This window comes from Chelonoidis abingdonii, chromosome 7 (genome assembly GCF_003597395.2).
Source record: "Chelonoidis abingdonii isolate Lonesome George chromosome 7, CheloAbing_2.0, whole genome shotgun sequence".
In the NCBI taxonomy this organism is placed as follows: Eukaryota; Metazoa; Chordata; order Testudines; family Testudinidae; genus Chelonoidis; species Chelonoidis abingdonii.
In genome coordinates this window covers 32,489,836-32,503,781 of record NC_133775.1, presented here as the reverse complement: position 1 = coordinate 32,503,781, position 13,946 = coordinate 32,489,836, and the positions used below count along the sequence as shown (strand labels likewise).

At 38.1% G+C, this 13,946-nt stretch overlaps 1 protein-coding gene across 1 annotated transcript in view; it reads right to left on the bottom strand.

Annotated features, from left to right (window-relative positions):
• The window catches only part of PKN2 (protein kinase N2), a 127,565-nt gene that overhangs the window by 37,457 nt on the left and 76,162 nt on the right, over positions 1–13,946 (bottom strand). The window contains 2 exon segments of the mRNA XM_032791123.2: positions 2,591–2,742; positions 13,619–13,919. Coding sequence (XP_032647014.1) covers positions 2,591–2,742; positions 13,619–13,919 — 453 coding nt within the window.

Here is a 13,946-nt window from a genome sequence, read left to right as displayed (position 1 = left end):
CTGTAAATAGTTCCCTCTAAAATTGCTGCACACAAGGGAATGAAGGGCAACCTGCCGAATTAGTGGAGCAGCACAGGTGTGGCTCCACTAATTAGGAGCCTAGACCCTGGAGAAGAGGCACATGTAAGGTGAGGTGGTGTGGCCTTGTGGGGAATAGAGGGTGGGTGAGAAATGGGGAAAGGGGGGTAAGATTTGGAAAGTGCAAGGCTGCGGCAGCCAAAGAAATACGAATAAATAAATATTTCTGTGTTTGGTTTAAAAAAGCCTTGGTTAGATGACTCATCTAGAACTATGTACATCATAAAAATAATAATAATGTGAGCCACAAAATTAAAGAGAACCCATTTAGTTTTCCTCCATACATTTTTCCTTGAACATCTTTTGATTCTACTGTATGTGTGTATTATATATAGAAATTCAGATCTACAATTTATTTAGCTCTATTGTAAAATTTGTTAATGTCTGAAAGTTAGATTGTAAGACTATTACTATATAGAATATCAAGAAATCTACAAAAAAACCCTTACATTTAAATAAGTTCTCTCTTTAGCTGTCTTCCAAGTGTTCCTCCACATTAGAGAAATTAGAGCGATCACCCCTCAAAAAGAACTAATACACTTTATATTTAGAAAGATTAATAGTAGATTCATAAAATCCTGATAGCTTCCTTATAAAATGGGAGGAAAAGACTGAAAGTTTGTCTTTGTATAAGAATCTGTTACTGTTGAATAAAACAGATGTATGCCTTTCATAAGCATATTTTGCAAAGACACATTCTGCTTGACTGGGATGAACATTACAGCTCAAAAATCTTGGTCAAATCATTCTTTAGCCCAATGGATTAAAAAGATGCACCACTCTTATGTACATAAGAGCAGACATACTGACTCAGACCAATGGTCCATCTAGCTCAGTATCCAATCTTCTGACAGAAGCTAGTGCCAGATGCTTCAGAGGGAAAGAACAAGGCAATTTCAAATGATCCATCCCTGAGTGTCCAGGCCTAGCTTCCTGCAGTCAGAGGTTTAGAGACCCACCAAAGCATAGGGTTACATCCCTGACCATCTTCGCTAATAGCCAGATAGACCAATCCTCCATTAACTTATCAAATTCTTTTTTGAACCCAATTATACTTCTGGCCTTCACAGAATCCCCTAGCAATGAGTTCCACAGGCAGACTGTGCATTATGTGAGGTACTTCCTTTTGCTTGTTTTAAACTTGCTGCCTATTAATTTCATTGGGTGACTCCTGGTTTGTGTGTTATGTGAAGGGGTAAATAATATTTTCCTATTCACTTTCTTCATATGGTTGATGATTTTATAGATATCTATCAAATCCCTCTAGGCTGAAGAATCTCAGTCTTTTTCTCTTTCCTCATGTGGAAGCTGTTCCATACCATTAATCATTTTTGTTGCTCTTCTCTGTACTTTTTCCAATTCTAATATATCCTGTTTTGAGATAGGGCAACCAGAACTGCATGCAGTATTCAAGGTGTGGGTGGGAATTATACAGCGTCATTTTGATATTTTCTGTTTCATTATCTATCCCATTCTGAATAGGTCCCAACATAGGTAGTTTTTTTGACTGCTGCTGCACACTGAGTAGATTTTTTCAGAGAACTATCCACAGTCTCTATCTAAGATCTCTTTCTTGAGTGGTAACAGCTAATTTAGAGCCCCATCATTTTATATGTATAGTTGGGATTATGGTTTTCCAATGTGCATTATTTTAATTTATTAACACTCAATTTCATGGACCATTTTGTTGCCCAGTTACGCAGTTTTGTGAGATTCCTTTGTAACACTTCACAGTCAGTTTTGGATTTAACTATCTTGAATAATTTTGCACCATCTGCAAAATTTTGCCATCTCATCCTTCACCCCCTTTGCCATATCATTCATAAATATGTTAAACAGAACAGGTCCCAGTATAGAGTCTTAGGGAACCCTGCTATTTACCTCTCTCCATTGCAAAAGCTGACCATCTACTCCTACCCTTTGTTTTCTATCTTTTAATCAGATACTGATCCATGAAAGATCTTATCTTCTCTTATCCCATGACTGCATACTCTGCTTATCAACCTTGATGAGGGACCTTGTCAAAGGCTTTCTGAAAGCCCAAGTACACTGTATCCACTGGATTACCCTTGTCCGATACTTCACACACTTGACTCCCTCAAAGTATTCTAATAGATTGGTGACGCATGATTTCCCTTCAGAAAAGCCATAATACCGAGAATAAGCATCACAATACGTCACACCATGCAGAGCACTACACAGCATGCCCTGCTTTTCAAAGTGAATCATGCATAATCAAAGATTAATAGGTTCCAGATTTCATAAACTCAATTTATTATGTAGGTTGAAACCCATGGGGACAGAACTGATGAAAACTAAACTACTCTTAAGCACCTTCGGTGGGATGAAACCATGCTTCTGGAGGTGAAGAGTATAATATTAATTGTCTCTAAGTTCTACATTACTATGTAGTTTATTGAAATAAAAAATAGCACACTGTTCATATGTTCAAACTACATGACTTTTATATTTTTGGTTATTTCAGTATTCTATAAGTATTCCAAAGCCTTACCTTTGAAGAGCCATTTGAATACATTTGTATCATATTCTCTGCTCCCTGCTTTACCTTCAGTTCTATATCCAATTGCTTTTTTAAGACCATCAATCTGTTGTTAGTAGAAAAACGAGGGTCACTGTTTGGAGTATCTGGTGTTCTGGGACACTCTGTGAATTAAATACAAGATGTAATTTTCATAACAAGCCAATTAAGCTTTTCTAATATATTTCAAATATGTTTAACAAAGCTTTTTATTTAAATATTAAAATTGTGCAGAGATATTTTGAGACAATATTGCAAACATGCTTTAGTGTGAAAAATGCAGTGAAAGCCCAGTGATTCCTGCACATGGGCTAGTACACATGAATCACTGACTGGGGTGGTGAAAGGTACCCAGCTTTGTTTATTTGTCCCCATGGAGAATGTGTCTTTTCTAAGATGTCTAAAGTTTAAGTGAAAAGTAAAGTTTACCATTACGCCTTCCCAAATCCTCCAACCCAACTTAAACTAGAAAAAGAAGAAAGATTCCTGAATGACCATATTCAATAGTGATTGGTAAAGGTCTCCAAACAGACACATTAAATACATTATCTCTAACATTATTTCAATCATTGGGGACATGCCAGATGCACTTTACAGCAAGATGAAAGAACTGATAACATGAACTCTTCCTTACAGTATGTATATACCGTGCTGATTGCTGATTCAGGGGAACTAATGGAATCACAGGTATCTGGATAATTAACTAAGCAGCCAGATTACTGAAAAATTATAACTTGGGAAATGAGAATAATATGTTCTTGCTTAGGAATGTTATTTTCGATCCCTATTCTTTTTTTTAAAACAGAATTTGCTGCAGCTTTTACCAACCAAGTTATACTGTCATCAACAAGTTCCATGACTTGCCATCTACTTCCTCTTCTAGATAAGAAATATGTTAGTCATGTGTCCAAATTCCATCTCCTGGAGCACAAACTATTAATCTCTCTCCAGTCTAAGAATCAGTGTTCACTTGATTATTTCCTATTGCTTAACCAGTTTTAATCCCCAGTAAGATTTTGTAGCTAATAGGGCCCCTAACCAAAGCTTTCTGAAAAGCCAAGTAAATTACTTCTACCACATCATCTAAATTATTTTCTGCTTAAAAGAAATAAAATAGAGAGGCACTACATTAGAGAAGCTATCCTGGTTTGTCCCTAGAAGGTTATACTTAGAGTGTTGTGATATTCTATTCTTATGTAGATTTTCAATTACTTTCCTTGGAACTAAAATGAGACTCACTGATCAACTTCCTGAGAACTTCTCATTTTTATATTTATTTATTTATTTATATACACGTACAGAAAAAGGAAGAGGCACTACATTAGCAACTTCCCAGTTCCAAATGCCATTTACTTTTTAGCATCTGCTATTTCACATTACTTCCGCAGAACTGTCTGATAAGTAGCATATACAGTAGTTTTGGAGATTTAATGCATTTGCTTTCAAGTCTACTGTATAATTTTTCTCTTACAGACTTCAATCTCTGTCAAGGCTGCTCTCAGATTTCCCATAACAACTGCTTTTGGTGCAGCAATTTTCTCAATTGTCTTCTGCACCACACTTTCCTCATTCAGGTACTTCCTAAAGTCTCACTTCATCCTTACTGCCCAAAAGTTCAGGTTAATAAAAATAATGTTGTAACAACATTTTTAAAACCACCAAAGATATTCCTTTTAGGTTTCCCGGGACATCCTGTCTTCTGGGTCTTAGCCCCGGCCTCAATGTAGAATTGCATTGGTATAATTTAAGTTTCTTTAAATTGTCTTTGTTAAACCAGTTCCAGAGGCTGCTTGGAAATTATTTCTGTTTAAATAGTCTTATTTCAGCTTAGTTTAAGATGACAGGAACAGGTTTAAGATAAACCTATCCCACATGCTTCCATCTCTTCCATGTTCCCCCTCCCTTTTTTTTTTTTTTTTTTTTTGGTCATTCCATTCAGCTAATCCTCACCTACCAATTTTCCTACTCAAAAATGTAAACAAAACCAATGTCATAATTATAATAACCTGTGCAAACCATCACATCATCTACTCTACTTGCATATTCTTTACATAGAATAATTACCAGTTACTCAATTAGCTCAAGTGATAGAGTCCCCAACCTTTCTAATGACCCATGTAGAGTCATTATAGTTGCACATGATTAAGTTTGTTTTTACAGTTGCTTTTTAACACACACACACACACACACACACACACACATACTCACACTCTTAGGAAATTATGGAACCCTTCCCCTACATTAAAAAGCACATTATGGTTGCAGGGTAAAACACTCAAACGTTAAGAAATATCAGATTTAAGGTTATTTGTCCATTTTGCTAGTGATTTTCACAGCTGTATACTAGATTGCAAAGAATGTTGAGACTCCAGAATCTTACATTCATTACCAGGTTTTGGAGGGGAGAGTTCTCTAATGGTTATAGACTTCTGCGCTGGTGCTCCTATTTTCCCATTCACTTTCCTCTTTCCCAACTCATATTCTCCTACCCTACCTAGCTCCTATTCTCCTTTGCATTTAAGTCAAGTTGCGTCCTCCTCGCTGCCCAAGTCCTATTGGAGGGTCACTGAGAGCCCCCGCCTGATATCACATTGGCCCCCTAGAGCAGTGGTATTCAAACTTTTTTTCTGGAGACCCAGCTGAAGAAAATTGTTGATTCCTGTGACTCAACAGAGCTGGAGATGAGGGGCTCAGGGCTAGGACAGAGTTGGGGTGCAGGGCTGAGGGCTGTGAGGTGGGGCCAGGAATAAGGTTCAGGGTGTGGGGTGCAGGAAGGGGCTCAGGGCTGGGGCAGGGGATTAGGGCATGGGCTTACCTCAGGGGCTCCCAGTCAGCAGCACAGCAGAGGTTCAGAGGCAGGCTTTCTGCCTCTCCTGGCACTACAGACCGTGCTGCACCCCAGAAGCGGCCAGCAGCAGGTCTGGCTCCTAGATGGAGGTGCGAAAGCGGCTCAGCACGGCTGTTGCCTGCAGGCACCCCCTCTCCCCCAGCTCCCGTTGGCCGGGAACTGGCCAATGGGAGTGCAGAGCTGGTGCTCAGGGTGAGGGCAGTGCGCAGACGCCGTAGCCCCCCACTTACGAGTCAGACCTTCTGCTGGCCGCTTCTGGGGAACAGCATGGTATCAGAACAGGTAGGGACTAGCCTGCGTTAACCAGGTAGCATCACTGACAGAACTTTTAATGGCTCGGTCGGCAGTGCTGACCAGAGCCACTGCGACCCCGTCTCTTCCATTCTGCGAGCCAATTCTGGGTTGTGACCCAGTTTCAAAACCACTAATCTAGAGGAACAAAAGCAGGAAAATTTCTGCTTAGCCTCTGCAGGATACAGCACATTCAGTTGCTCTGTGGGGATGGAACATGCCCAGTGAAGACAATCCTCAGAGAACATACTGCCAGGGGTGCTGGAACAATTTGTATAGTGGGGGTGCTGAGAGCCATTGAACCAAATTCTAAATCCTACATATGATGGAAACCACTTTAAGCCAGAGGGTGCGGCAGCACCCCTAGGACCCCATGGTCCTATGCATACTGCCTGCCTCCAACAGATCTTTACTGTGTTATGTTTGAACTACAATTTTTCAGAAACTGACGACTTACCCAACTCAAATTTGGCTTTCATAGGAGAAGGCAAAAGGCACATCCCTAACACCAAGGCAAATGCCCTTGTAAATTCTGAGTCTCTGCTCCCAAGCATGGAGGCATTAGATCAGGGGTCCCCAATGCAGTGCACACAGACGCCCGGCGGGTGCCATGGCACCTAAGTGCGCCCACGTACTGGGCGGTGGACGAGAATCCACCGAAATGCCACCGACAAGCAGCGTCATCCAGAGGCGTCGCTGCCGAAATGCCTCTGGATGACGCTGCTTGTCAGCAGCAACACCTGTTGACGTTGCCGCTTGTTGGTGGCCATTTTGGTGGATGCTCGTCCACTGCCACGGTCCTCTGTGACTTGTCGTCTGGCACTCGCCAGACGAAAAAGGTTGGGGACCACTGCATTAGATCTTCTCAAGGAAATGGCTGTTGGAATTTAACAAGAGCAAAACAATGTATTTTTGAAAATACAGTAGAAAACAACAGAACCATTTTTTGCTGAGATTCTTCCCCTCTCCCACCTCCAATAAAAAAAAAAAAAAAAAAAGGCAGGAAACACCCTGAAGCAGGCATCTAGCATAGAAAATTTCAGGTGAATGGTTAAAGTTTTAAGCAACTGAAAACAGGATCTTATAGTTGAAAGTGTTGGGCAGCCTTAACTATAGGCAGCATTACCAGCAATACCTTTAATGTCCCTTCTCTCTGTATTGTCTGTTTAGGTTGTAAGTACTTTGGGGCAGGAGCTCTCTCATTCTATATTTGTACAGTACCTAGCACAATGTGGCTCCAGTCTCAATTGGGGCCAGTTAGGCACTACCATAACACAAAACAAGAATAATAAATTCATCCAGGTCATTTAAGCTTAAAATTAAACATGATCTTAACTTTGCTGAACTGGTACAAAAGAAAGTATTTTGCAGGTGGAAGAGGTATGTGTGAATAAAAGGTTCTCCAATTATTTAGCCACATTTGCTTGCACAACAATGAAAATGCAGGATTTTATTTGTATATTGCATCCTTTAATTCTTATACTAATGAAGCCGGTAATCTTACAGCAGATGTGGAGAGTTTTACTGTACTGTGGATTAACAGCCTTTCACCTACTGATGGCTAGATGAAGTTACAGTTTATTTAATGAAGTAGTTTGGCTTTCAATACAGATTTTAGTGGATGCCTGTCTGGTTCCCATAACTAGCATGATAATTTTTGCTTAGACTAGAAAACACAAGTGGTTTTTGGTTAAAACTACTGGGTACTGGCAGAGTTGAGTGGTAACGTACATCAGTTGCTTGCACTACATAATATTTTTTAACAGTTTCAGTCTGTTGCTTTTGTGAGAGAGACTAATTCACAAAACAAGTTAAAGGAAATATTTTAACTCACTGACGATCATTTCTCACATTTTTAAAAAAGACAGGGTTAAATTTGAATCATGGTAATTTTCAGTTTGAAATGTTTCTGTTCATAATATATGACCATGACCTTTATTTTTTATTCTTGGGACCTTTTTTTTTGGTAAAGTCTCTTCAGCTTGATTTGTACAGTACTTATTAGCAAACATGGTTTTTACTTCTAAATCCTCACTTTGATGAACACTGCCACCCAAATTGCAGTCATTAGTGGAATAATTGAGCTCATCTCCTTCTGAAACTGTCATGCATTTCTGTGGGAATTCTTGCCTCGGATGCTAAGTGCATTATCTTTTCAACAAGCTCAGCATGAGATCTGGGAACCTAGGCTGCTTTCTGAATTTGGCGTCCCAGATGGTACCACTGCATGCTGCTAAGCTATTCAATTAGAAGCAAGCACCCTTGGTAACTAGTTAACTTTAATCTTATTTTAAATTATTTAATTGTATTTTAGCTTCTTCAGTGTCATGACCAACAGAAGCTCCTGAGATGCACATTGCTGTGTTTTTACTACCAACAGCTCATGCTAGGAGATCATATCAGTACTCTTTCCTTGAGCACACAGTAAGTTCAAAGGCAATGGAATGGATAAGAAAATTGTTCCACATGGTTATCAGCAGTTTAAAAATGTATAATGCTTATTAATAAAAAGCTACAATCTTGTTTTGGTGGCTTTTGAATATTATGCGGAAGCTACATTTATGCAAAACTCCAACACTAACCTAATGGAGACTTCCAAAGTATAGCACAAAACTGGAAGAATGACAATGAAGCATAACTTACACATATTCAACACAGTCCAATACTTTTTTCTGGGTTAACCACCACCACATTGACTTAAGTTTGCTAAAACTCTGCCTCTCATTTTGAATAATGTAACATTCTGGAAGATAACGAGAGATCTAGATACAAAGCCTTACTTCTAAAACAAAACTAGATTCACCAGCAACTCCGTAACAGAGAAAAAACCTAATTTATGCTGTGGCAAAAGCTATTACTTTTGAATCATCAGAGAAAATATGCTGAACCTAAAGGTAGATTCAATACTACAGCTTTTTGAGCAATCTGTGCTTAATGACTCAGGTTTAATGCCAATTCCTCATCTAATCCTCCTCTTGAAGCGGCTGCTGAAAATCGTTTCTTATGGCATTAAGACATGTAGCGCTGTAGCCAAAGCACTATCAAAACAACTTTTATAATTCATATACATTTCTGTAAATTAGATTAGCAATTTAATTTGTAACAGTTATGGCATGTATTCATGTGCATAAAAAAATAAACTATGCATCTGATGTTGATAAAAAGTAGAGCTGTCGATTAATCGCCATTAACTCACGCAATTAACTCAAAAAAATTAACTGCGATTAAAAAAATTAATCACGATTAATAGCACTGTTAAACAATAGAATACCAATTGAAATTTATTAAATATTTTGTATGTTTTTCTCGGATGATTACCCAGCACCTGTTTGTTTTAAGAACACTTTCACAGCAGACTTGACAAAACGAAACAAAAGGTACCAATGTGAGATTTCGAAGGGCAGATACAGCACTCAACCCAAGGTTTAAGAATCTGAAGTGCCTTTCAAAATCTGAGACAGACAAGACGTGGAGAATGCTTTCAGAAATCTTAAAAAAGGAACTCTGATACGGAAACTACAGAATCCAAACCACCACAGAAGAAAATCAACCTTCTGCTGGTGGCATCTGACTCAGATGATGAAAATGAACACGCATCGGTCCGTTCTGCTTTGGATCGTTATCGAGCAGAACCTGTCATCAGCATGGATGTTTTCTAGAATGGTGGTTAAAGCATGAAGGGACATACGAATCTTTAGCACATCTGGCATGTAAATATCTTGTGATCCTGGCTACAACAGTGCTATGCGAAAGCCTGTTCTCACTTCCAGGTGACATTGTAAACAAGACATGGGCAGCATTATCTCCTGAAAATTGTAACCAAACTTATTTGTCTGAGCAATCTGCTGAGTAGGAGTGAGTGGACTCGTAGGTTCTAAAAGTTTTACGTTGTTTTATTTTTTAATGCAGTTATTTTTTGTACATAATTCTACATTTGTAAGTTCAACTTTCATAATAAAGAGATTGCACTACAGTGTTTGTATTAGGTTGTAATAAAAAAATATAAAATGAGCACTGTACACTGTGTTCTGTGTTGTATTTGAAATCAATACATTTGAAAATGTAGAAAACATCCAAAAATATTTAAATAAATGGTATTCCATTATTGTTTAACAGTACAATTGATTGTAATTAATCACAATTAATGTTTTTAATCACTTGACAGCCCTAATAAAAAGTAGTACTGACTACAGTTAGATGCTGTGCCATAATAAGAGCCCATACTAACATTTGCATAGCATCTTCCTTCTGTAAATCCTGAAGTGCTTTACAAGGATTATCTTTACAGCCATTTGATAGATAAGAAAACATGCAAGGAGAAGTAAATGACTTTCCCAAGTTACCATAACAAATCAGTGACAGAGACAGAGACAGAACTCAGGGTCTCCAGAGTTCCAGCCCCAGCGCTATCTAACGAATCTCACTGCATTTAGGTGCCTCATTCGTACATCACTTAATCAACACACCATAATTCTGACCTGCAAAAACCCAGTTCTTTTATTCTTAAGTATGACATTTATTTGTCTAGAACCCTGAATCCATAAAGTAAAGGAGAGTTTGACTTTACTGCTTTCCACAAACATGACTGAAGATCCACAAAGAGGTTATGATGACCGGAGCAAATGCTATTTTCGCAGCTGTTAGTCTTCTTCTCTCACAAGGCCAGTCTGAGACCATGTCACCAAGTCTTAGGGTATCTTCTCCCCATATTCTGAATGGCAAGGGACAACTGTCCCCCGAATGCATGAACATTGGGCAGGAAAAAGTTGTAATCTGTAGTTTAATCTATAACTAAGCAACTACTGGAAGTTCCCTACCAACCGGGTGCTAGGTAGGATGGCCCCACAATCAAGCAAATGGTTATTGCAAAACTCACAGTGGCTCCCAAGCTTCTGTGCTAAATATAAGTCTCCATATAACCCTGCAGTCTGCAGTGTACTAATAGAGTACTGCCATCTGATGGAAAGAGAGGCATTTCCAGCACCCTCAAAGGTGGTGAATGTTGGAGTTCGTAATGAGCACTTTTAAAGAGGCCAGATGAGAAAGTGGACAAATCAGCACTCCCTGAAAACTCCGAAGAGAACACCTTTGATCCAGGATTGACAGTGAGTCAGCCCTCTGAATATAAAAAGATGGTGATCTTCATGATCTAGCCACCTCCCCTTAGTTCATACATCCCAGCCTGTCACACAGAGATTACCAGTTTGATTTTGTGATGGATAGATGCTCACTAACACATAAATTTATGACCAAAGTCAGGAGTTTAACATTAACCCAGCATACCACCTAGTCCATGCACATCCATTATCAAAAGAGGTTGTATCAGCACATCAGATTCTCAGTCTTGAGAAAGACAGGAAATTTACTGATAGCAGGAGGTTTTTCCTGTGAATTAACATAGAAGGAGCTCAGAGAGAAAATAAATTTAAATTACACGGACAAATGGTGTACAAGAAAAATAAACATCTTAATATTAGAACTAAGTGTTTCCTCAATTATCAACTTAAACACTAACAATAGATTCCTAAGGTTTCCAGTCTTCAGAAAGGTTGTGAAATATGTTGTTAAAGAATTTAAGGCTTCCATAGGAATAACTGATATGAACTAGAGCTAAGAACAAGAAGACATATACATTGAATTAATAAGAAACACTCCCCCACCCCCCGAGACTTAAATATGCACACATACCCCTAGATGCAAGGAATGTACTGTATGTGTGTAATTGTCAAAATATAAAAACGATGACATACTTTGATAGGACAATACTGAAATAATCACTAGGAGCAAGACTGTAAAAGCTCTGTATGGACTTAAAAACAGCAATTAGATAAAAAAGAAAATTCAGAAATAGCACTGAGTAAATAGTGAGATTAACACCAAGTAAAAGCAAGTGGAAGCAGACGCCTATTAATCTTGTGGTTGGTAGTTTGCTGTTCTGAAGATTCTTGCAACAACCTGAGGATACAGTCTTCCTCGACCCATGCTGAAAAAAAAAGAAGAGTTATCTCCCGTGTCTTTCACTTTAAAGCTCCAGTATGGAAGACAAAGAGGGCCCAAAGAGTTTTGGAGCTGTCACTTGTTAGCAAGAGGCATGGGGAAGCCTCTGCTGGATAACTCTGGAGTTCTCAGAAAGGGATCAAAGCTACATTGTTCTGCTGATGGTCAGTTGCACTTCCTGAATCACTCACTAGTAAACCTCACTGTTGAACTTCTCTTGCAGCAGAGCTGTATGCACATTCTTTTCCATCCCGTATTGAATAGCAACAGGGAAGCAGAAAAACTAAAAAAAATTAAAGACTATTTGAATTAAAAATATATTATTTAAAAGTGCTCCATCAAAACCATGATTTAAAAAAATGTTTAAATTTAAAATCAATAGTGCGCCTTTCAAATACCAGTTGCAGAGTAAAACCTGCAGGGACTGATTTGTGTACAGCATCCAGCAAAATGAGACCCCAATCTTGGATGCTACTGTAATACATATAATGATTCTTCCTGTAGACAAATAGCACTGGAAATCTCAAAAACATGATCCCTTTTAGAGTGTTTCATTTGAGAGAGAAAGTGGGATGTGACAAGTATCTCCACTCTCCTACTTCTGAAGTCATTCTATTTTAAAAAGCCTCCAAATTTATGTCTGTACAGATTTTTAAACAAGAATCCACCTGCAATCTAGATATCTCCTATTTCTTCACCTCTTTTAACCACTTTAGTCCTCTGCAATGCTCTGTTACTCGATTATAGCATCTCTTAACTCATGAGAGGAATTACATACAAGGTTTTAAATATATATGTAAGATCATGAAGACATACATAAAATGTACGCAAGCCTAACAAGGGTACTCAGCACTTATGCCACAGTCTCAGATATCGTGAGTTACTGAAATCACTTGCCAGGATGTTTCAAGACTCTCACTGCATCCTTTACTTTAAAACAAGATTGATATGTTCTTTTTATTCTGTTGCCCAAACTTCTCAAGAGTTGACAGTCACCTAACAGACACCTCAATGACATGAGTATATTTATACAGACTCATATTAGCAATATTTTAATGTCAAATCACCATACTGTCCTTATCCAAGTCATTTCACAATACTGAAAAAGGCACTTGTTTGTTTACTTTCAAAACATTCCATTTTGAAATGCCAAGTTTGGTATTTTTCAAAATTAATACCAACTCCCTGCACTTCCACGGAAAATACAAGTTAGAGTATAACGTAGTTTAAAATATCATCAGTTAACGACAGTTTCTACATATGTAAAATCTCTAAGATTTATTCAAATTATTATGGTAAACAGACATTTTTACTACAAATTAGCCAACGAATAGTATGACAAACTTTTTTTTTTGACAAATGTAAGAGCTAGTATTTTAGTTTCAAACTATTACGGCAAGGCTTTCACAAACCTTTTCATAATGTAAATCATAAATACCTCTCGTACCACTTGCCCACCCATTTGCAATCACAACATTCCTTGTGGAAACTACATGGAAAAGAAATATTAGGAAATTTTTCTAATTTTGGCAGTCTTCTTAAGCATTTTAGTAACTAGAAGTAATTGCAAGCACCACATGACTAGCCAGTGGTCTCTTGACAACCAGCAATTGCTCTGTGGACCACCAGTCATCTGAAAGACTACAGTTTAAAACTTCCTTAAAAAAATCTAAAACTATTCCAATTAGTATTTGAGGCAAATATAAATGTATGTTGGTAATTCTTTAAAAAGCTATTGAAAACCAGGTTACAATAGCAATCCTCTATAATTAGACGATTTCATTTAAAATAAATCAATGTAAATAAAGGTGCAAAATGTCTAAGCTATGAGAAAAAAATTATTAGCTTTTAGTATTGTATTGTACCTGTAACATCTTCTGGATCTGTTACAACAATGTGCGCATTTAATTCCTGCAATTTATGATGCAATTCTTCCAATTTCTTGTTTGATTTTTTCAAAATGTTGTCCACGTAAGCCAAGTTTTTTTTATCTGTTGTGACCTTTCTCAGGTTCTCTGCTCCTTCCTTGATTTTAAGTTCCTTCCTTATTTCACGTTTTATTTGGTCCTTTATTTCATCCAACTTCTGTTGTACCATTGTGTCTGAGAAGTCCAATTTTTGGCCAATGCTTACATTTTCCGAGACTAGAAGACTTCGGGCATCCCCCTACAGGGAGAGAGAGGAAAAAAAAAA